This window comes from Thamnophis elegans, chromosome 14 (genome assembly GCF_009769535.1).
Source record: "Thamnophis elegans isolate rThaEle1 chromosome 14, rThaEle1.pri, whole genome shotgun sequence".
NCBI lineage: Eukaryota > Metazoa > Chordata > Lepidosauria > Squamata > Colubridae > Thamnophis > Thamnophis elegans.
This window is the reverse complement of record NC_045554.1, coordinates 3,687,337-3,711,327: the sequence shown is the minus strand read 5'-3', so window position 1 is coordinate 3,711,327 and position 23,991 is coordinate 3,687,337. Positions and strand designations below refer to the sequence as shown.

General features: G+C 47.5%; 1 protein-coding gene across 1 annotated transcript in view; it reads right to left on the bottom strand.

The window, feature by feature from the left end:
- LOC116517817 (protein sidekick-1-like) overlaps positions 1-23,991 on the bottom strand; it is a 359,367-nt gene that overhangs the window by 42,412 nt on the left and 292,964 nt on the right. Inside the window, exons 13-16 of the mRNA XM_032230993.1 lie at positions 18,593-18,731; positions 17,239-17,298; positions 14,554-14,655; positions 38-153 (exon numbers count right to left, since the gene is read on the bottom strand). Coding sequence (XP_032086884.1) covers positions 38-153; positions 14,554-14,655; positions 17,239-17,298; positions 18,593-18,731 — 417 coding nt within the window. The remainder of the gene's footprint in view (positions 1-37; positions 154-14,553; positions 14,656-17,238; positions 17,299-18,592; positions 18,732-23,991) is intronic.

Genomic DNA, 23,991 nt, shown 5'->3' with positions numbered 1-23,991 from the left:
AGGAGCATCCCTGAAGGGCATTTCCACCCGGACTTGCCTTGTAGCCTTGAATGTTTCCGTTCTGGCTGTCCACAGGAGGCGGCTCCCAGGTGATCTCCAGCTGGCTTGCAGAGACGGCAGTGATGTGGATATTCTGGGGAGGCATGGCGGGAGCTTGGGAAAGAAAGAGGAGAGAAGAGGTTGGGGGGAGGAGGAGGAGGCATTGATTTGACTGACACCAACGCCGGAGGGAAGAAGGTGATCTCACTAGACGGAGCGTTTGGCCTGCGTTAGATGCCTCACGATTCGCTGCTGTCTTCAGTAGCTTCTCTAGGAACTCTCGTCTCCCAAGGAATCCCTTCGCCAAATTCTTTTGTCCATTTTCCAATATCCATCCCTCCTTCCTCCCTCCTTTCCTTCCTTCCATCTCTCACCTCCCTCCCTCATCATGTCTAAATTTCTTTCCTTCCTTTCTTCCCTCCTTTCCATCTCCTGCCTGCCTGCTTTTCTTCTTTTCTTCCTCCCTCCCTCCTTCCTTCTTTCTCCCTTCCCTCTCTCCTTCCTTTCATTTCCATCACTTCTCCCTCCTTCCTTTCTCCCTCCCTTCTCCCTCTCTTTTCCATCTCCTTCCTCTCCTTTCCATCTCCTGCCTGCCTGCTTTCCTTCTTTCCTCCCTCCCTCTTTCTCACTTCCCTCCCTCCCTTCTTCTTTCTCCCTCCTTGCTTTCATTTCCATTTCCTTCTCCCTATCTCCCTCCTTCCATCCTTCCTTCCTTTCTCCCACCTTCCTTCCTCTTTTCTATCTCCTGCCTGTCTGCTTTCCTTCTTTTCTTCCTCCCTATTTCTCACTTCCCTCCCTCCCTTTTTTCCTCCCTCCCTTCTTCTTTCTCCCTCCTTCCTCCTTCCTTACCTCCCTCCTTCCTTTCATTTCCATTTCCTTCTCCCTATCTCCCTCCTTCCATTCTTCCTTTCTTCCTCCTGCCTTCCTCTCCTTCCCATCTTCTGCCTGCCTGCTTTCCTTCTTTCCTCCCTCCCTCTTTCTCCCCTCCCTCCCTTTTTCCTCCCTCCTTCCTTCTTTCTCCCTCCTTCCTTCCATTTCCATCTTCTCCCTCCATCCTTCCTTCCTTTCTCCCGCCTTCCTTCCTCTCTTTTCCATCTCCTGCCTTCCTGTTTTCCTTCTTTCCTTCCTCCCTCTTTCTCACTTCCCTCCCTCCCTTTTTCCTCCCTCCCTCCTTCCTTCTTCCTCCCTCCTTACCTCCCTCCCTCCCTCTTTTTCTTCCTTCTTCTGCAGATCACCAAGAAAGCAGAGAATGAATCCCAACTGTTAAAGTTCCTCCTAGTCCTCAATTTGGGAAACACAGCCTCAATCTCCGTTGTGAAACTGCACCCCCCCCCCCAATGTTTTTAAAACCAGGAGAAGACAGACAGAGGATGGAGTCCATTGTCAGGGAATACCTCCCTTCTCCCCCCCCATCTCCCCATCCCCAACAGCGGAGCTCTCTTCTCTTGAGAGCTGGCAAACGCTTTGTCGTAGCGACGTGAACATTTTTCCTGTAAGCTGGCATTTGGGAAGTTTGATCCAAGTGGGGGGATTTAATTTGATTGGCATTTTAGGCCTCTTAATTATCTGCTAGAATTGAATGGTGGGACGTAAATAGGATGAATAAATGCATGTTATTTTGACTATCCTAGATTAGCCAGTGAAATTGAAAAGCCCAGCGAGACTTTCTCTCTCCTAACCACACCTGCCCCCCTTTTAACCAACTTTAGCAGATGAGAACACGTTCCGAAGGATTTTTGCTGTGTTTGACATCCTCTTTGGAATCTCTGCTCCCACCTCCTGAAGGAATCCAACAAACGAATTCCTTTGGAGCTCTCTGGGAAGAGAGGTTTGTTCTTCCAAACTTTTGGGCTCATGCTGGAGCCCATCCTCAGGGAACCTCTTCTGGGGGAGTGAGAACTTCCATGGGGGTGGGCTCAAAAGCTTGGAAGAAAGTCTGTGGTGCCGGAGACACAGGTCGGATTCTGCCACATTATCCTGGGACAGGTATATGGCCTTCATCCCAAATTCATTTGTCAGGTATTTCCATTCATTTTCCAATATCCATCCATCCATCCATCCATCCATCCTTCTGTAGGAAGTTAAAACCCAGCCCTCTCCTAGAGAAATGAAATATCCTAGGAAATATTGAAAAGGCAGAACATTACATTACATTTCCCTGGATGTTTAAAGACGGAACAGCAGCTTCCTGCTCCCACCAACTTTGTCAACGGGCCGTTAAGATGCCCAAGGCAGTCCCTTTACATAACAAAGATTTCTCCCCTTCAGCTCCAGGGGAGGATGGGATTAAGGCATGATTAGCCTTTACCCACTCACCACGTGGTGTTTGAGAACTCAATCAAACTTGGGATTCAGAACACTGCTTAGAGAGTTGCTTCTGCATAGCCCCATGGGAGTCTGACGACCAATCAGAATACATTTCTTACACAGGAAAAGGAAACAGGGAGGTGGGGCTGAACAGATGATAAAAAGCCCAGCAAGTCCCTTCCTTGGCCCTTCTCTTCTTCCTTACCCAACATTGAAGCATGTGATCACCTTTCCTGTTCAGGAGCTCAAGCCATGTGATCCTGTCCAACAATAAACCATCTTTCCAAGCAGCCTCCATGTTTCCAGTGTCTTCTTCCCCACTTGGAGCCGAACCCACAAGGGAATTTCTTCCAACACTCCCTCCCTTCCTTCCTTCCTTCCTTCCTTCCTTCCTTCCTTCCTTCCTTTCTTTCCCTCCCACCCTTCTCCTCTCTCCCTTCCCCTTTTATTTTTCTCACACCCTTTCCTCCTTCTTCCTTCCTTCTTCCCTCCCTCCCTTTTCCTCCCTCCCTCTTCCCCTTTTATTTTCCTTCCTCCCCTCCCTTCTCTCCCTTCTTTCTTTCCTTCCTACCTACCTCCCTTCTCCCTCACTCTTCCCCTTTATTTTCCTCCCCTCCCCTCCTTCCTTCCTTTCCTCCCCTCCCTACCTCCCTTCCCCCTCCCTCTTCCCCTTTATTTTACTTCTCTCCCCTCCCTTCCTCCTTCCTTTCCTTCTTCCTTCCCTTCCTCCTTCCCTCCCTTCTCCTCTCTCTTCCCCTTTATTTTCCTCCCCTCCCCACTTCCTCCCCTCCCCTACCTACCTCCCTTCTCCCTCCCTCCCTCTTCCCCTTTTATTTTCCTCCCCTCCCTCCTTCCTTTCCTTCCTTCCCTCCTTCCTTCCTTTCCTTCCTCCCACCCTTCTCCTCTCTCCCTTCAACTTTTATTTTCCTTCCTCCCCTCCCTTCTCTCCTTTCTTTCCTTCCTACCTCCCTCCCTTCTCCCTCTTCCCCTTTATTTTACTTCTCTCTCTTCCCTCCCTCCTTCCTTTCCTTCCCTCCTTCTTTTCCTTCCTTCCTCCCTCCTTTCTCCTCCCTCTTCCCCTTTATTTTCCTCCCCTACTTCCTTCCTTCCCTCCCCTCCCTCCCCTCTCCCTCCCTCCCTCTTCCCCATTTATTTTCCTCCCCTCCCTCCTTCCTTTCATTCCTTTCCTTCCTTTCCTTCTTCCTTCCCTTCCTCCTTCCCTTCTCTTCTTCCTTCCTTCCCTCCCTCCTTCCTTTCCTTCTTCCTTCCCTTCCTCCTTCCCTTCTCTTCTTCCTTCCTTCCTTCCCTCCTTCCTTTCCTTTCCCCCTCCCTTCTCCTCTCCTCCCCTCTCCTCCCTCCCTCCCCCTTTTATTTCCCCTCCCTCTCCTCCCCTGATGCATGGCTTTGGTACCCCAAACTGATTTGAGCGTATATAACCAGAGGGAACCAACTCCCCCAAGGCAGCTAAGAGAGCCAGGCACAAGCCTTTTCGGGCCTGCAAAGGGGGTGCCAAGAACAACCTCTCTGTCCACAGTGCTGGAGAGCAGAACTCTGCTTTCTCGATGCCCGTTCCATGCCCCCCCCCCCGCAATAGAAATCACAAACCATTTGCGACTCAAAACGTAGGTCCAATTATCTCCCCCCTCTGGCGGCTTCTCCCTTTCCAGGCTCTGACCTTCATAAGCCACGTTATTATTATATATTTATATATTTTCCCCCTCTCTCCCTCTCCGGGGTTATAAAATAAAATAGTAATTAACACCCACTCTGCCTGACACCAACTATTTATTTTGTTCTAACTGTGCGGCTTCCTTATTACGGCTGCCCACCCCGCCGTTAATGGAAATGTTAATAACCAGCACCAGGTTGTTGTGACAGATGCTTCAGCTCATTATCAGAAATTCTTATTTACCGCTCCATTAAACGACAGAATCACACACCCAAAAGGGGGGGGGAGGAAGTGGGGGGAGGGAGGAAGAATGGGGGAAGGGGAAAGAAAAGGGGGGGGGAAGAAGCAATTTCATGAAACTAACTGGGAAGAACTGGCGCAACGGCATCGGCCATCAAAACGTAGAGAGATAGAGAGAGAGATAGACAGACAGACAGACATAGAGAGATAGGTTGGTAGGAAAAGATAGATAGATAGATAGATAGATAGATAGATAGATAGATAGATAGATAGATAGAGACAGACAGACAGACAGACAGACAGACAGACAGACAGACAGACAGAGAGGTTGGTAGGTAAAGATAGAGAGACAGAGGGAGAGAAAGAAGAGACAGACAGACAGACATAGAGAGATAGGTTGGTAGGAAAAGACAGACAGACAGACAGACAGACAGACAGACAGACAGACAGACAGACAGACAGATAGATAGATAGATGATAGATAGATAGAAAGAGACAGACAAACAGACATAGAGAGAGAGGTTGGTAGGAAAAGATACACCATATTGCCAAAAGTATTTGCTCACCCCTCCACATAATCAGACTAAGTTGTGAGCGAATACTTTTGGCAATATAGGAAAGATAGATAGATAGATAGATAGATAGATAGATAGATAGATAGATAGATAGATAGATAGATAGATGATAGATAGATAGAGACAGACACAGACAGACATAGAGAGATGGGTTAGTAGGTAAAGATAGATAGGTAGGTAGATAGGTAGGTAGCTTATTAAATCAATTGACCATATCAAATATATAAAACTCCTACCAAATACAAAGAAATACCAAGAAAACAACAGGACTTGTTCATAACAAGTCATTAACCCTGATTTGGTCTAGATATGCTGTTCTTTTTGTGATGGCCTTTGAAATAAAGCGTGCAAAATGTAATTTAAAAAAAAACACCTTGGGTGTGACATGTTGTCCATTTGCAGGATAGGGATAAATGTTTAAAAAGTAAAATGCAAAAAAGCACAACCATGCTGGGAGGGAGGGAGGAAAGGAAGGAAGGAAGGGAGCATGGGAAATAAGGAAGAAGGATGGAGGGATGGTGGGAGGGAGGGAGGAAAAGAAGGAAGGGAGGAAGGAAGGGGGAAGTGTGAGAAGGGAAGGATTAAATAATAGCAATGATACTGATTAAATGACTATTATTTTATGAACATGTTTTCTCGAGTGAAGAGACATTTCAATTTTTTTGGGGTGCACACTGTACCCACCTTCAGATACTGAAAATGACGGACCTATTTGATGCACAAGGGGAAAAACACTATTCAGCCCCCTCCTCCCCATATATATTGAAAATGCCCCCTCTCTAAACCACCTTTTCTCTGAGCATGGCATGAAAGCACCCTCCCCCCCCTTTTTTTATAAAAAAAAATCTTTTCACAAACCCAAGAAACGAACCTGAGTTTTTAAGGTCAGTTTTAAGAGCCCGGCTCCCCTTCTACAGAATAGATTGTCGGCGCTTCCTGGTTTTCCCCCCCCTCTTTCAGTCAATGGCGAGAAAGAAGCATCCGTATGGATTTTCTTAAATAACTTTTAATTCCCCCAAATCGTTTTTTTCCGGGGATAGAAAAGAGGCAGCCCACCCACTGGAGGGAGGGAAGTGGGGGGGGGGGAGGAGGTTACAGAAGTGGGAGAGGAAATTGTTTCTTTTCCTCTTTGCTGACTTGATTGACAGCTGGGGGCTCATCGATGGATGAATGATTCAAAGAAAGTGAGATGAATTAAGCGCTGATTTTCAACAAGAAGCGCATCGATCCCAGCGTTGGGCGCCTACGGCGCAAGTACATCTTTTTATATGCTTATTCTTGGGCTGCTCGGCTCAGATGTGCTCCAGCTGTTTGGGAAGCTAAAAGGCGTATGCTTCCTCTTCAGCATTGAACAACCAGATCTTTAGAAAAAGGGTTGTTTTTTGTGGGTGGGGGGTCTACATGCTGCTGAACTTGATGGCCGGGGGGGTGGGGGGAGGGAGAAAGAGCTGCTCGTTTCTCTTTTCCAGGGAGCAGAATCTTTGGAAACATTTCTGGGGTTCTTTGAAGAACAGCGGGGTTCTGGCGGAGGCTGACCTCTTGAGGACGATGGCTTAATGTAAAGGAGCAGGCTGAGCTGGAAGGCGGGGTTAAATGTGCTATCGGTTTGGAGTCACTGCGTTGCCAATGTCCAAATCCAGCTCCCCATGAATTCCATTGACCCTTATCGCTGTTGTTGTTAGTTGAGAAGTCGTGTCAATCTTTCCCAGCATGAGGCTCTTCTCCAGAGAGTCCTTCCTTCCCATTAGGTGGTCAAAGTCTTCAGGATCTGGCCTTCTAAAGAGCAGTCAGGGTTGATCTCCTCACGACCCATCGTGACCCCATAGATGACGTTCCTCCAGGTCTTCCTGTCCTCTACCATCCTCTGGAGTCCACTGAAGCTCACGCCAACTGCTTTGGTGACTCCATCCAGCCACCTCCTTCTCTGCCATCCCCTTCTTCTTCTTTTGCCCTCCATCGTTCCCAGCATGAGGCTCTTCTCCAGGGAGTCCTTCTTCCTTCTCATTAGGTGGCCAAAGTCTTTGAGTTTCCTCTTCAGGATCTGGCCTTCTAAAGAGCAGCCAGGGTGGATCTCCTCTAGGACTGACCGCTTGGATGGCCTTGCAGTCCTTCTTCTTTTGCCCTCCATTGTTCCCAGCATGAGGCTCTTCTCCAGGGAGTCCTTCTTCCTTCTCATTAGGTGGCCAAAGTCTTTGAGTTTCCTCTTCAGGATCTGGCCTTCTAAAGAGCAGCCAGGGTTGACCTCCTCTAGGACTGACAGGTTGGATGGCCTTGCGGTCCAAGGGGTTCCAAGGGATAGAATCCTGACATTGACACAAATGCTCCAAGTTCAGCCCCTCCTGAATTCCGTTGACCCTTATCTTCTTGTTGTTGTTAGTTGCAAAGTTGTGTCCGACCCATCGTCACCCCATGGATGATGTTCCTCCAGGCCTTCCTGTCCTCTACCATCCTCCGGAGTCCATTGAAGCTCACGCCGACTGCTTCGGTGACTCCATCCAGCCACCTCCTTCTCTGCTGCCCCCTTCTTCTTTTGCCCTCCATCATTCCCAGCATGAAGCTCTTCTCCTTCCTTCTCATTAGGTAGCCAAAGCATTTGAGTTTCTTGGCCCTTATCTACGAGTGCCAATTTAGCTTTGACTGTTAGTTGACGAGATCCTTGTGTATACTGTAGGTAGCAATAATAAATTCTTCAGTGCTTTGAACTCAGTGAGTGTTCCTGCTTCTTTTGCACCTGATATTTATAGACATAATGCTCTTTGGTATGTGGTTTAGAACATCAATGCCCCCCATCCAAGGGATTAAGAGAGCCGAGGTGGCGCAGTGGTTAGGGTGCAGTACTGCAGGCCACTTCAGCTGACTGCTATCTGCAGTTCGGCGGTTCAAATCTCACCGGCTCAAGGTTGACTCAGCCTTCCATCCTTCCGAGGTGGGTGAAATGAGGACCCAGATTGTTGTTGGGGGTGATATGCTGACTCTGTAAACCGCTTAGAGAGGGCTGAAAGCCCTATGAAGCGGTATATAAGTCTAACTGCTATTGCTATTGCTATTGCTATCAACAACCTATGGTTCTCCAAGCCTTACTGAACTACAGCTTGGAACAGCTGGCTTTTATAAAGCATAATGTATCCATGCTTCATCAGGAACATCATTCTTTGGTGAGTAGACAAGAAGGCATATCATTGCCCCTAGCTCCTCTGTTTTTCTGAGGCGTGGTGGACTCCATAAAACTTGAGCTCAGCTAGTCTACTTCATGGGTGGGATTCAGCCGGTTTGGACCGGTTTGGGGGAGCCAGATGCTAATTTTACATCTGGTTCACTGAACTGGCATTTGCAAGGACTGGCTGGCCATGTCCACCCCTCCCCTCCCAGGAGTCTCCATGCAGCCAGTTCATTGTTCCAGGTAAGTGCAGCCCCTGTGCGGAAGCTCTGGGAGGGTGAAAAACGGTTCTGGGTGGGAAAACCTGGAAGCTTTCAGATTCGGGTTTTCCCAGTTGGGCCAACATGGCTCTTTTAATAAATTGGAACTTTGAGGAATCCTTTGCCTGGGACTCTGATTTTATATTAGATGCTGTTGTGGCTCTGAAGGAGCCTTTGGAGCTGCTATCAGTGAGTGGTTTCAGGATGCTCACAGGAGAAGATAACAAGCAGCTGGGGCTCGTTAAGGATCTCCTCCTGTGGATAAAAGACTGATGATGCCACGCCTTAGTTGCAGAAGTCAACGTCGTTCGTTCTCCGTTCGTGTGTAACCATTGAGAGAAGCCCTTAGCTAAGTGTCTGGATTCACGTAACTCTGTTTGGTATTTAGTTTGAGTGAAGACTTTTTGTAAGAGCCGTTTATCGATGTTTATTTTGGACTTGCAGCCAGCTTGAGCCGGGACTGATAAAAATATTTCCTTTGAAGCTCTGTCTGGCTGTCATTTGTGAATGAGCAAAGAGGGGGGTCAGAACAGGATGCTATTTGGAAACCCTGACATTAACCCGAATCTGAAAGCTTCCAGGTTTTCCCCACCCAGTTGAAAGTTCAAGATCCTGCCCCAACACCCACAAGTTCATCATATGGTCCAATCTCCCACTGCCACGAAGACAGATTCCTCCCATCTAGTTCCGACCGGGTGCAGAGACAAAGACGACCTTGGCTTTCTAAGAAGAATATTGTTATGGCTACACATCACCCAACTCCATATAATCCCTCTTCCCCTTTTCCCACAGTCGAAAGGGTGGCAGGAATGAAGTCCAAAAAGAAAAGATGGCTTGCGGGCAGAGGGTTGACACTGGGAAGGGCCTGGCCAGCGGTGAGATTCAGCCGGGTCAGACTGATTCAGGTGAACCGGTAGTTCTGGTAACCATTTAGCCCTGCCCACCTGCCCCTGTGCTTACCAGTGTTATATTTCCTTGTTTTTTTTTAGCTCAGCTGATTCATGCGTCAGGTGCTGACATAGAAGGTAAGTTCAGAAGCTTCAAAGGGCTGTTTTTTGAATAGCAATAGCAATAGCAGTTAGACTTATATACCGCTTCATAGGGCTTTCAGCCCTCTCTAAGCAGTTTACAGAGTCAGCATATTGCCCCCAACAATCCGGGTCCTCATTTCACCCACCTCGGAAGGATGGAAGGCTGAGTCAACCTTGAGCCGGTGAGATTTGAACAGCCGAACTGCAGAACTGCAGTCAGCTGAAGTAGCCTGCAGTGCTGCATGCTTGAAGGCTTCACATGCACCGAACTGGTTGTTGAACTGGTTGCATCCCACCACTGGGCTCTGCCCACACCCACTGCATTCCCCCTTCGGATAAAACCGTATTCTTTTAGGGTGGGGGTGAGCATACGGCTCCTTCTAGCTTCACACCACCACACATCCAAGCGCTTAAGCAAGAATTAAACAAGGAGCTGCTGTACCCCCGCCACGTAACCCGTTGGAGTCATGCTGAGTGGTGCTTATGAGTCATATTAACAGCTCAATGAGCTTTTAATGAAGCACTCAGCTGCTCCAGCAGCCCCGACTAAAGCAAATGATTTCTTTGCATTTCCAATCCTATCGGTGGGGAATTAAGGGTGGCAGATAAAGTGCTCCAGCAGATGTCTCGAGGAGAAAGCATTTTCTGGGAGACAGCCTACTGCCACCGGTAGCCTCCCACCCTCCAGTACGATCCCACAGAGTTGGCCTCCTCAGGGTGCCGTCGGCCGGGCAGTGTAGGCTGGTGAACCCCCAGTGGGAGAGCCTTCTCTGTGGGAGCGCCTTCCCTTTGGAATGAGCTGCTCCCGGAGCTTCGCTTAATCCCTGACCTCCGGTCCTTCTGACACACCCTAAAAAGTTGGCTTTCCCAGCAAGCCAGCCTGGCCTGAATAAAATTAATTATTAATTTTAATTGTTAATCTAATTTCTAAATCTCATTGCAAACGTCTATTGGGTTTTGGGGATATTCTATTTAATCTTTCTTTTAACGTTTGTAATATGTGTTTTTATGTTGTACGGCGCCCTGAGTCCTTTGGAGAAGGGCAGCATATAAGTCCAATAAACCTCAAACCTCAAACCTAAACCTGGGAGTTTTAGGATCGCGGACTTGTAAATTGGTCCAGGAATAGAGAATGGGCTTTGCAAACTTTCTTTGAGCCGAGGTGGCGCAGTGGTTAAATGCAGCACTGCAGGCTACTTCAGCTGACTGCAGTTCAGCAGTTCGGCTGTTCAAATCCCACCAGGCTCAAGGTTGACTCAGCCTTCCATCCTTCCGAGGTGGGTGAAATGAGGACCCGGATTGTTGTTGGGGGCGATATGCTGACTCTGTAAACCGCTTAGAGAGGGCTGAAAGCCCTATGAAGCGGTATATAAGTCTAACTATTGCTATTGCTATTAACTATTGCTATTGCTTTGCTCAATGTCCTGGTGGAGACTGAAGGACTTTAAGGAGGTGCAGATTCCCTGAGATCACGCAGCTGATCTTTCCCCAGATCCTGGGGGGGAAAGGTGCATTAGTTTAAGGGAGGAGCGACCAATGATGGCAACTTTTAAGACCTGTGGACCAACACCCAGGATTCCCTAGCCAGCATGGCTGACTGGGGAATTCTGGGAGTTGAAGTCCACAGGTCTTAAAGTGGCTAAGGTTGGTCACCCCTGTTTTAAGGTGTTCCCCATAAGATGCTGAACACGCACTGGTGCTCGTTTTGATGTTGTTGGAAGCCAAGGCACTGTAAAATTTAAGTGCACTGCACACTGCAAGCTGCAGAAGGAGATAGGGGTAGGTAGCATCTGTTTAGAAAAGGTGAAAACAGATCCGAGGCACAAAAGACAATTGTTATTTATTCTTCTCCGTCTCCTTCCCCTAAATGAGTTTGCTCCTTCCTTCGACTTCGCCCAAGATTCCCGCGCCGGCGTTCATTATCTAGGCGGCCGGCAGATGTCCTTGGACCACTTTCTGTGTTCCTTCGTAGCCAACTTGACCCTCTGGGGAAATCAGGGGACATTATTCCCTGAAAAAGCGAGCCTCCTGCAATTTATTTATTTCGTTTGTCCCCTGCCTTTCTCGTCGGCTGGCTGACAAGAGGAAAAATAGGCCTTGTTTTAAGAAAGCCAACGAACAGATGCGCGCAATTGATGGCAAAGGCTCCTGGGTAGGAAAAGAGGGAAGACGATAGCCCAAGACGGTTTCCGGAGCCACGCGGGTTGGCCAGCAATAGGGAAGCAAATAATTACGGTCAATGGGAGGACGACGTGTTTGCTTCGGCTCATTCAAGAGGAAGACAGAAGAAGCGAACTCAGAAGGTTGGGCCGGAGGCAGAGATCAATTGTTCCTTTCTAGCTTTCTTCCCCCGTGCTACACCAAGCTCCTGTTGTGTTGAGCGTAATGGCTTCCTTTTTTTGCCTAACCGAAACAGACTCACACAAGAAGTTGCCTCTACAACCTAAATGCTGGAGATGTGATGGTGCTGATGCTACGTATTATCATATATGGTGGACTTGTAAAAAGGTCAAAGCATTTTGGATAAAAATATGGTGGATTATGCAAAATATCTTTAAGAAGAGGATAACGTTTACTCCCCAGTTATTCTTGTTAGGTATAACTACTGATTGTACAGTTATAGAGACTGATTTGATTCTGAACCTAACAACGGCAGCAAGATTGTTGGTGGCGCAATATTGGAAGAAGGAAGAATTGCCTACCTTTCAAGAATGGACATTAAAAGTAACAAATTTAGCAGAGATGGCTAAAATATCAGCATATCTCAAGGATCATTCAGGCGAGAAATATAAGCTGGAGTGGAGAAGATGGATTGATTATATTCAAAATAAATATGGGACTAAGAAACTCCAGATAGCTTATGACTGAATGAGCAAGGAATGATATAATTTGTTTAGAGTTAGCTTAACAAAAGGAGAGTTAAAGTACAAGTGAGGGATGATGCTAAAGTCTGTTAGTTTATTTTAGAATATGGTTGTTAAATGTTTACACCCTGTATTTGCTCTGGGAGGTTGGGGGGGGGGGAGGTGGGTTCGGGTGGGGGAGGGGAGGTAAATATTTGTAAAACTTTTTAAAAACTTTTAATAAAAAACTCCCAAGGTAGCGGTTAACACGGGTCAGGTAAGCAGGTGGATTCACAGGGAGGATCCGTTTTCTGTTTCCCTGCCCCTTTCCATCACGGAAGCCCACGTCGAAGTTCCTTATGGTGTCTTCAGAACCTCAACAGAAGTTCCTTCTTCACCTTTCATCTTCTAAGAAGACCAGCGAAAGGAGCTCTAATGGTTAAGGTTCCCCTCCCACATGCATGCTAGTCGTTCCCGACTCTAGGGGGCGGTGCTCATCTCCGTTTCAAAGCCAAAAAGCCAGCTATGTCCGAAGACGTCTCCGTGGTCATGTGGCTGGCATGCCTCAATGCCAAAGGCGCACGGAACGCTGTTCCCTTCCCACCAAAGGTGGTTCTTATTTTTCTACTTGCATTTTTTATGTGCTTTTGAACTGCTAGGCTGGCAGAAGCTGGGACAAGTCACGGGAGCTCACTCCGTCACGCGGCGCTAGGGATTCGAACCGCCGAACTGCCGACCTTTCTGATCGACAAGCTCAGTGCCTTAGCCACTGAATGCTCACTGCATATACAATGGTTACATCAGAAAGCCCAGCGTAGATCATCGTTCAAAATGATGTAGGATTCTATCTATAAGGTTTGGTGAGTGGGAGATGAACTGATTAGAACAGCGCTTCCTCAAGTTTTAGAAACTGTTGCACGGAGAACAGGGCTGATTAATTTATGGAGTTTAGGAAGACGGTAACGGAGCATTACCTCAATGTCTGAAACGAAAAGGTCTGGAAGAGGTGAGGCCAGAGACGTCTTGAAATTTAATGAAAATATAACGCAAGTCGTGCTAGAACCTGACACGAAATCTTTCGTGTTAAATACAGGGGATCAGTGAAATGTAAGAGAAAGCAGATGAATGCTGAAGGTGCAGGTAGAATTTATGGTGAGGGCCTTCCTTCAAAGGAAAGAGAAGAGCTTATAACTACGGCTGATAGTAGTTCTGTAAGCCAAGAGACTTAACACCCATGTGTGAACCTGGCCAGACTGGGAGAAGGCAGAGAATTTAACCCACTAGGCCAGAGGTGGGTTCCTACCAGTTCACACCTATTCGGTAGAACTGGTTCGTCAAATCTACTGAACTGGTTAGAAGAGGTTCCACCAGTGGACCCGGAAAGCAGGCCACACCTACAGAAGTGGTTCCAAACTTTTTGGAAACCCACCACTGCACAAGGCGGAACATAATGACATGTTAGCAGCCTGAAGAACCTCTGCCTGCCATAGCTGAAGGCCACCACCAGTGATGGACAAGTTGCATCTGGCTTGGTGGATCACAACTTCTTCAGAACTTCCTCAATGCTTGCTCATAAGGCAGCAGAAGGAGTCCTTTTATGAAAGCACCTGAAATCTCTCTCTGTTCTCATCTAGGCTTCCCCCAAAAGCACAAGGCAGTTTCCTGGTCCTGACAAAACCCCTTTTCTTAAACAAATGTGAATTCCTCTCATTCACATCCAGCAAAGGCCTGGCAAACAGTCTTTCAAAGGAATATTTATGACCACAGAGCTTATCTAGCTTGGAAAGCTGCCATGTAAATATTGTCCAAATTCAGTGCTGTGCAAGGAAAGTCCGGGCACAGAGTGTCTGAGATTCAGGGACAGATCTTCACACTCCTGAAACGAATCTAACGACTGAACCAACACATTCTTTCCTGCAAAAGCCCCCTTCCCCCTTCGCTCCTCTTTTATTTCCTCTGGGAGGAGCCAATCACCTTCCACCTGTGACTTTATTCCCAAGTTGATTTCTGAGTTGCTCTTTTCTTCTGGCATCCCTGCGCATGCGGACACTGGGAACAGGCTCCAGCTGTTCCTCTGCCTCACTGCTGTCTAGTTCCATAGGCACCTGATCACTGCCAGATGGCCTCGGCCCCGTCTCTGCCTCCGATGCAGAGCCCTCGTCTGAGCCTTCCCCAGACTCCAGGACTGGCCCATGCTCCTCCCCAACCTCCACACTGTCCGACTCTGCTGCCAACTCCACTGGCCACTGGCAGGCCACGACGCTCTCTTCCATCATCATCCCATTAATCCCAATACTGGCCGGAGCAAACTAACACCAGATATTTATTGGTATTAATACTTTTTTCATGTATACATATAGCGTGCTCCCCTCTCTCCTCCTTTCTGAGGTTCTCAAAATGGTTATTTTGCATGATTCCAGGTTTCTGCTTACCTGCTTCTCCAACGTAGACTTCCACAGGGGTGCTGGTGGGGCTTTCCCCAATGATGTTATATGCTGTCATGACCACTTCATACCTCTTGTACTTTTTCAGTTCTAGAAATGTAAAGAATTTGCATTACTGGTTAACTGTTTAACTGTTTATTTCATTTGTATGCCGCCCTTTTCCCCCGAGGGGGACTCAGGGCGGCTCACAACTCAAAACAAGGGAAGGGGGGATACAAACAATTTGACAAACAACACAAAACAATGCATTAATTTAAAAACACACAACAGTCATACCATTCGAGATAGGGGCACGGTTCTTTAGCCCCAGGCCTGTCGGAACAGCCAGGTTTTAAGGGCTTTGCGGAAGGCCTGGAGGGTGGTGAGGGTTCGAATCTCCACGGGGAGTTCGTTCCAGAGGGTCGGAGCAGCCACCGAGAAGGCTCTCCTCCGGGTAGTCGCCAGTTGACACTGGCCGGCGGATGGAATTCAGAGGAGGCCTAGTCTGTGGGATCTAATCGGTCTGGTGGAGGTAATTGGCAGCAGGCGGTCTCTCAAGTACCCAGGTCCAATACCATGGTTAGCCTCCTCTTTAACAATCCCCAGAAGAATTTCCCTGTTACTATCCTCCTGGAGCACACAAGGGAATCACAGATCCAAGCGGTTGAACATCCTTTACTTGCAACTCTTACAACTGGATGAGTGTCTCTCAACCTTGGTAGCTTGAAGATGGGTGGATATCAACTCCCAGACTTCTCCAACCAACGTGTGTGGACTTCTAGAATTCCCCAGGCAGCATGTATGGACCAACTCTTCTGGAAGTTGAAGTCCACACATGCTAGCTGGGGAATTCTGGGAGTTGAGAGAGAGAGAGTGGGGGGAGAGGGAGAGAGAGAAGCATAAAGTTGGGAGATTTAGTGGTGTGAGACTGCAATGTCTTTCTTATGCTGCAATCACGGCTCTTGAAAATCACCAACACTACATTCAGCCGCAACCCTTTGCAAGCGAAAACAAGGAAGCAGCATTGACAGATACAAAAAAGGGATGACAGCACACTGTAAAAAAAATCTGGACACGGGGGGGGGGGGAGAGAAAGTGTGTGTGAGAGAGGAGGAGAGAGAGAGGGAGAGAGGGGGGAAGAGGGAGAGAGAGATACACAGAGAGAGGGAGAGAGAGAAGGGGAGAAGATGAGAGGGAGAGAGAGGAAGAGAGAGAGGGAGAGAGAGAGGGACACAGAGAGAGGGAGAGAGAGAGGGACAGAGAGACAGAGAGAGAGGGAGAGAGAGAAGATGAGAGGGAGAGAGAGGAAGAGAGAGGAAGAGAGGGGGAAGAGGGAAAGAGAAACACACTGAGAGACACACAGAGAGAGGGACAGAGAGACACAGAGAGAGGGACAGAGAGAAGGGGAGAAGATGAAAGGGAGAGAGAGGAAGAGAGAAGGAGAGGGAGAGAGAGGGGGACACAGAGAGAGACAGAGAGAGAGAGACAGAGAGAGGGGAGAGAGAGACACACAGAAAGAAAGAAAGAAAGAAAGAGAGAGGGAGAGGGAGGGAGAGAGAGAGGGAGAGAGAGAGAGAGAGGGGAGAGAGAGACACACAGAAAGAAAGAAAGAGAGAGAGAGAGAGAGGGAGGGAGAGAGTGAGGGAGAGAGAGAGTGAGGGAGAGAGAGAGGGAGGGAGAGAAAGAGAGAGACAGACAGAGACAGAGACAGAGAGATAGATTGATTTCCTCTGGCTATGGTGTAATTAATAACCAAACAAGCATGATAGCAAGGAGACCAAATTTCATGCCTTCCACCCCAGAGGCCTTTGCATCGTCCTTGAAGTTCTGGGGATTTGCATATTCAAATCAGGCCACCTATCTTTTCGGAGAATGTGGATCACCTGAGGAAGCCCACGAGCAAAAGACAACTCTGGGAAGCTTTCAGAGGTGTTTTACTTGCAAAATCCATTTTCTGTTTTTTCTGCCCTACCAGGGCCACCGTCGCCGTTTCGCTGCAAACGATCATCCCGGGGAAGGTTCCGTGAGATTGATAATGAGGCCCTTCTAATTTCAGATTTCCTAAAGTGCTCGCAAATATTCTGCCCACGTAGCTCAGTCAGACACCGGTGTGTTGCCTGCCAGTTCCAGGTAGACAGACAGCTGATGGTGTCTAATTTACTGCTTACATTTTGTCAGCATAATAAATAAAACTACTTGATATATCGTAGGAAACTGACAGTTTTATGGAAATCTGAAACTCCCGCCAGTTAATACACAAGGACTCTCCCCCCACCTCTCCCTCCTGCCTTGCTTGCAAGAGATGTGATATATTTCCAAGCAATCTGCAGAAAAAAAAATGGTATTTGGACATGGCACATTTTCTTGAGGGGGAGGGGTGTTCCAGGGGGGATGCTAGAGTAGAACTGTAGTGCGGCGGGCTGAGCTCAGAGGTGGTATTCAGCCGGTTCTCACAGGTTCTGGAGAACCGGTAGCGGAAACTTTGAGTAGTTCGGAGAACCAGCAAATAGGCTGGCCACGCCCCTGCTGTCTCCCAGCCGATCTTCTTTTGTTGCCCTTCTCTGAAATTGTTACGCGCTCAACCCCAACCCCCAGTCAACGCCAATTTTAAAAGAGGTTGCAGGAGGAAGTCTGCCGTGTACCCCAGCCCTGCAAAGGGTGACAGTGATGCGTATTAACTTCTAATTAACTTACTTGTTAATTCGTAGGTTGTTAAGGACGAGCTGCTGTTCACCGCCTTGAAGATGCTTTGGGCTATTCAAGGTAAGCAAAGCAGAAAAGAATCAGAGGGCAAGGTTAGCCGCTATGGGCAATTCCACATGGCTCCAGCCGTTGGTGATGAAGTAGTTGTGAGTGCAGGCAATGTTCAAGGCAAAGAGCCTCCAGCACCACCACCACCACCACCCACACACACACAGCTGCCTGGCTATATAAGTCAGCCCTCTTCCCAGAGAAGATGCTGAAAGATCCTCAAACTGGAAGGCTTACTCAGCTATCTTCCCCCGCGGAAAGAAAGTATGGAGATGGTGGATGCTAGGAAGCAATGAGAAATGTCTGGAGAATCACTGAGCCAAAACAATTCTGTTCTAAGGAGACGAGAAAGAGGAGATTTCTCTAGGAGCATTTTATTCTTCCAATGTTGGACGGGTCCATCCATCCGTCCATTCACCCACCTTCCCATCCATCCATCCATCCATCCATCCATCCATCCATCCATCCATCTACACACCTTCCCATCTATCCATCCATCCATTCACCTACCCACCTTCCTGTCCATCCATCCACCCACCCACCCACTTTCCCATCCACCCACCTTCCCATCCATCCATCCATCCATCCACCCACCCACCCACCCACCCACCCACCCACCCACCCACCCACCCACCCACCTTCCCATCCATTAATCCATTCATCCACCTACCCACCAACCTTCCTGTCCATCCATCCATCCATCCACCCACCCACCTTCCCATCCATCCATCCATCCATCCATCCATCCACCCACCCACCCTCCCATCCATCCACCCACCCTCCCATCCACCCACCCACCCTCCCTCCCATCCATCTACCCACCCTCCCATCCATCCATCCATCCACCCATCCACTTACCCATCTTCCTATCTATTTATCCATTCATCCACCCACCCATCTTTCCATCCATCCATCCACCTACCCATTCCCATCCAACCTTCTCTCCTTCCTTGCCCTGCCTTGCTCTACCCCCCAATAGTAAGCCTTTAATTTGATGTATTAAGAATGCCAGTTCTAGACTCCAGATTTACGACCAAGGCTCAAATTAAAACACAAACAAACAAAGCAGAAAGCAAGAAAAAAGAGAGGATGGGGTGAATGAGAGAAGAGGAAAAAAGAAAAATGCCAATGGAAAAAGCCCAGTTTCCAATCTGACAGCCAGTTAGTGGAATAAATTTGAGAGCATGCACAAGTTTTTTCCCCAATTTCCATCAAATGTTTTAATATTTGTTCATCTGATTGCAAATGACAAACCATTCATCACACATTAAAAGAGCCCAAATAATTGGCTCCTTACCTGTAATTTCGGCTCGCAGAGCCGATGGGTTTTTAAGGACTTTGGACTCTGTTCCTGGTCTCGTGTTTTCGGGTTCCAGCTCCCGGTAATAAATACGATATCCCAAAAGAAGACCATTTAGGCTCTCTAACTTTGGAGGCTGCAAAGGAAAAAAAAACCACAAAAAAGGTTAAGTTGCAATTTGTCTCTGAGAAAAACGCCGCTAAGAAATATAGACATAATACATTTCTACTGTAGACAAGGGTGATGGATCTGGATGATGGCTTGAAACTATTTTGTTGCATCGTGTGATCAAAACATCACTCACAACCATCACATTCCCCAATCAGGTCACCCCCCAATTCTGGATGGCTCCCACCCCCCACCTCCCTCCAAGGGCTATGAAAATGTCCTTGGTTCCCAGAAGAAGCATGTTATTTTGGCTACATTTTATTTCATTTTATTTTATTTCTTTATTTCGTCAAGCATGAATGAGATAACAGATATAAACATGATTATGAATACATAAAATGGGTATGAATAAGTGGGGACAATAGGACAGGGACGATAGGCACGCTGGTGCGCTTATGCACGCCCCCATTATGGACCTCTTAGGAATGGGCCGAGGTTGATAGCAGCAAGTCTAAGGTTGAAGTTATGGGGGTTTGGGGAAGAAACCACGGAGTCAGATAGAGCATTCCAGGCATTGACCACTCTGTTGCTGAAGTCCTATTTTCTGCAATCGAGTTTGGAGCGGTTGACCTTGAGTTTGTACCTATTGTTTGCCTGAGTATTGTTGTGGTTGAAGCTGAAGTAGTCGTTGACAAGTAGGACGTTGTAGTGGATAATAGCAATAGCAATAGCAGTAGACTTATATACCGCTTCATAGGCCTTTCAGCCCTCTCTAAGCGGTTTACAGAGAGTCAGCATATTGCCCCCAACAATCTGGGTCCTCATTTTACCCACCTCGGAAGGATGGAAGGCTGAGTCAACCCTGAGCCGGTGAGATTTGAACCGCTGACCTGCTGATCTAGCAGTAGCCTGCAGTGCTGCATTTAACCACTGCGCCACCTTGGCTCATAATTTTATGTACTACGCTTAGGTCAGACTGAAGCAGAGGTGGGTTCCTACCAGTTCGCACCTATTCGGTAAAACCGGTTCGTCAAATCCACCGAACCGGTTAGAAGAGGTTCCACCAGTGGACCCGGAAAGCAGGCCACACCTACAGAAGAGGTTCCAACATTTTTTGAAACCCACCACTGGTCCTTGGATATGATTATTCTACACTATCATGCTCATATTTATAAAACTCAGTGCCTTTTGTGAAAGGTAAGGATGACTCCTGCGTTTGTGGTGCAATCAGAACATTGCGTGTGTTGAAGTTGTTTCAACGCAAACCAAAGATGCCTTTTAAAAAACAAGTTTACATCACATTCTGATGCATGCCAGTGCTGGGTGTGAGGTAATTTAAGGTGGTTCTGACAAGTGTCGTCGGCATCTTCATATCCGGTCACATGGGTGGCAAGCCACTCCCACAAAGGAAGCCACACCCACATAGTAGGTTCGAACAATTTTTGAAACCCACCACTGGACTGAAGGCAGCATAGTTCTAAGTTGTCCAAGCCCCAAATTTCGAGCTGGGTGGCGTCAGGGATTTTGTTGCGAGCAAAGGAGCGGAGGACTTTTCTCGTGAAATACCTCTGGACTCTCCCAATTGTATTAATGTCTCATATGCAGTGCAGGTTCCTCACAGATGAGCTGTATGTATATATACTGTGTTTCCCCAAAAATAAGACAGGGTCTTATTTTCTTTTGACCCCTGAAATAAGCACTTGGCCTTATTTTGGGGAGGTCTTATCATTTTTGAGGTGCAGGAGGCGGTGAGCGTGGTCACCTCAAGGCTGCTGCTGTGTTGCAATGTTTTCAGGGAGGGCTTATTTTCGGGGGAGGGATTATTTTAGCGCATGGGCTCAAAAGCCCAATTGGGATTATTATCCAGGTGGTCTTATTTTCAGGGAAATATGCATGTGTATATACATATTCCCCCAGCTGTCTCTACTCCCTGCTTCCGTTCCCACAGCTTCAGCCAGCCTCACTGTGGCAACCCTGAAGATGCTCATAGATGGCTCCAGGGTTGAGAGGGACCCGCTTTTGGAGACAAGGGACAAGCTGAGATGAATAAACCAGGATTCGTGGTGAGGGTGCTGAGGTACAACCTGCAACCTCAGTCTTCGAAGAGTTCTTTGGAATGATCTCAAAGAAGCTCTCTTCAGCCCAACAACATTCCCCCAAGGGTGTCGGTGGTGGTGGTTAAAAGGCAGAAGAAAGGAGATGGATCCATCTGGAACGTACATTTCCTCAAGGAACACAGCAGCCATCTCCTGTCTCCCGACTATCTTCTGAAATTGTCCCCATGAATTAGAAACCTCACAAGTCTAGAAAGATTGAGAAGGTTCCAGAGAGGCAATTTCCTGGGCTGACAAAGGTTGTTCATCAGGATTTACCTAGGCAAGCTGGAGATGTCAATCAAGGTGACAAAGTTGGCTTTCCTTCAACATTCCAGCCACCGGGCTGCTCCTGAAATAATCTGCTTTATCTCAAACTTTATAGAGTTGATCTCCCGGGGCCCAGATCTCATCACTCCCGGGGGGGGGGGGGGAGAGAAAGGAGCTACGCCATTAATCTGCCGCGTACCTTAACTTTGATTTATGGTTCTCCGTCCCCTAATTTCAGCTTGGTGATCCTCCAGAACGTACTTTGGTACACCGCTCAGCTATTTGCTTGCGGCCATGTTTCTGATAGTGTGGGAGAATAACCCTTATGTTCGCTTAATTAAAAACTAGGGGAGGGGGGGGGTGAGAAAAGGTTGATTTGATTAGACTATAAGGGGGTGGAGGATGCACCACCATGCCAATGAACAAGTCATTTCCCATAATCAAGGTTGGGATATTGAAGGCTTCACAGCATCCGCTTGCCTCAAAGTTATTCTTGCTGTCCTTCATACTAACTTCCTGAGTCATATCATCTGTTTTACATCTCAAAAGCAAGGAAAGGGGGCATCTCTCTCTCTCTCTCTCTCTCTCTCTCTCTCTCTCTCTCTCTCTCTGTTTGTGTGTGTCTATCTGTTTGTCTGTCTCTCTTTCTCTGTCTCTCTCGGTGTCTCGGTGTCTCTCTGTCCCTCTGTCTCTCTCGCTGTCTCTCTGTCTTTCTCACTGACTCTTTGTCTATCTGTCTCTCTCTCTTTCTCTCTCTCTCTCTGTCTCTCTCTCTTTCTTTCTCTGTCTCTCTGTCTCTCTCTCTCTGTGCCTCTCTGTCCCTCTGCCTCTCTTTCTCTCTCTCTCTCTCTCTCTCTCTGTGTCTCTCTCTGTCCCTCTGTCTCTCTTGCTGTCTGTCTTTCTCACTGACTCTCTCTGTCTATCTGTCTGTCTTTCTTTCTTTCTTTCTTTCTCTATCTCTCTGTCTCTCTCTCTGTCTCTGTCTCTCTCTTTCTCTCTCTCTGTCTCTCTCTTTCTTTCTCTGTCTCTCTGTCTCTCTCTCTCTTTCTTTCTCTTTCTCTCTCTTTCTCTGCCTCTCTCTCTGTGTGTCTCTCTCTGTCCCTCTGTCTCTCTTGCTGTCTGTCTTTCTCACAGACTCTCTCTGTCTTTGTCTGTCTATCTGTCTCTCTCTCTCTCTCTCTTTCTTTCTTTCTTTCTCTCTCTGTCTCTGTCTCTCTCTCTGTGTCTCTCTCTTTCTCTTTCTGCCTCTCTCTCTTTCTCTCTCTCTCTCTGTCTCTCTCTGTCTCTATCTCTCTGTCTCTCTCTTTCTTTCTTTCTCTGTCTCTTTTTCTCTTTCTCTCTCTCTGTCTCTCTGTCTCTTTCTTTCTCTCTGTCTCTCTCTGTCTCTCTCTCTTTCTTTCTCTGTCTCTCTGTCTCTGTCTGTCTGTCTCTCTCTTTCTCTCTCTGTCTGTCTCTCTCTCTCTGTCTGTCTGTCTCTTTCTTTCTCTGTCTCTCTTTCTCTCTCTCTTTGTCTCTCTCTCTCTGTCTCTCTCTGTCTCTCTCTCTCTTTCTTTCTCTTTCTCTCTCTTTCTCTGCCTCTCTCTCTGTGTGTCTCTCTCTGTCCCTCTGTCTCTCTTGCTGTCTGTCTTTCTCACAGACTCTCTCTGTCTTTGTCTGTCTATCTGTCTCTCTCTTTCTTTCTTTCTGTCTCTCTCTCTCTCTGTCTCTCTCTGTCTCTATCTCTCTGTCTCTCTCTCTCTTTCTTTCTTTCTTTCTCTGTCTCTTTGTCTATCTCTCTCTCTCTGTCTCTTTTTCTCTTTCTCTCTCTCTGTCTCTCTGTCTCTTTCTTTCTCTCTGTCTCTCTCTGTCTCTCTTTCTTTCTCTGTCTCTCTGTCTCTATCTCTCTGTCTCTGTCTCTCTGTCTGTCTGTCTCTCTCTTTCTCTCTCTGTCTGTCTCTCTCTCTCTGTCTGTCTCTCTCTCTCTGTCTGTCTGTCTCTTTCTTTCTCTGTCTCTCTTTCTCTCTCTCTTTGTCTCTCTCTCTCTGTCTCTCTCTCTCTGCAGCAGCCTGTGTCTGATCTCAGATTCAGAAACTATTAAGCGATCCAGCACAAAGAAACCTGGGATAAATGGCACGGGATGACATTTCCTTCTTTCTTTGACGGTTTTATTTCAGCCCTGGAAAAAGATACTCTTAACCAAAAGGTCATCGCATCCTGCTCTTATCCACCTTTCATGAGTAAAAAAAATAAATTAAAAAAAATCAGGTTTTGATGTAAAGGATTATTTAGGATTTCCTAACTATCTCTGAGAGGGAGGCCCAGAGGAACTGCGGAGGCCCCAGAAATCTATTACCATTCAGAGGGACGATAACAACCGTGTATGTTTACACTGTGAAATTGGGATAAATTCCAGATTAAAGGAAGAAGCGGGTGAGAGCAGAGCTGGCAAGTTAACTTCCACGCAGAACGGGACAGGAAAATCGGGATTTTTGACGGCAAGAACTGCCTTGTTGCTATTGATGGGTATGAAATTAAGGAGTGAAATGCTCGATGCGCCGGCATTTAATTCTGCTTCTTGCCTTCTCCAGCGGAGCAATAAAACATTATCTTATGCCCACCTGCGTTTTCTCCGCAGTTAACAGGAGTTTCAATTTTACTTTTTTTTTAAATTTGAAAACTATAGAGACTAAAACTGCGGAGTGCCCCAATAATGTAAGCATGGCAATGACATGTAATTGGCCTTCAATTCCCTAGATGCGTCTCCCATTTAGGTTTTCCGTGAAATGAAAGCTTCCTAATTATCTCAACTGCCGTCTATTTCACATTCGTTATCCGCCCCAAATCTATCAACGGGATCAACCGCTAATGAGGTGGGCACCCTGCTACTTGTCCTTCCTGTGCGTTAGCGGAATTCCTTTGTATGCCTGAATGAGAGGCCAACGGCTG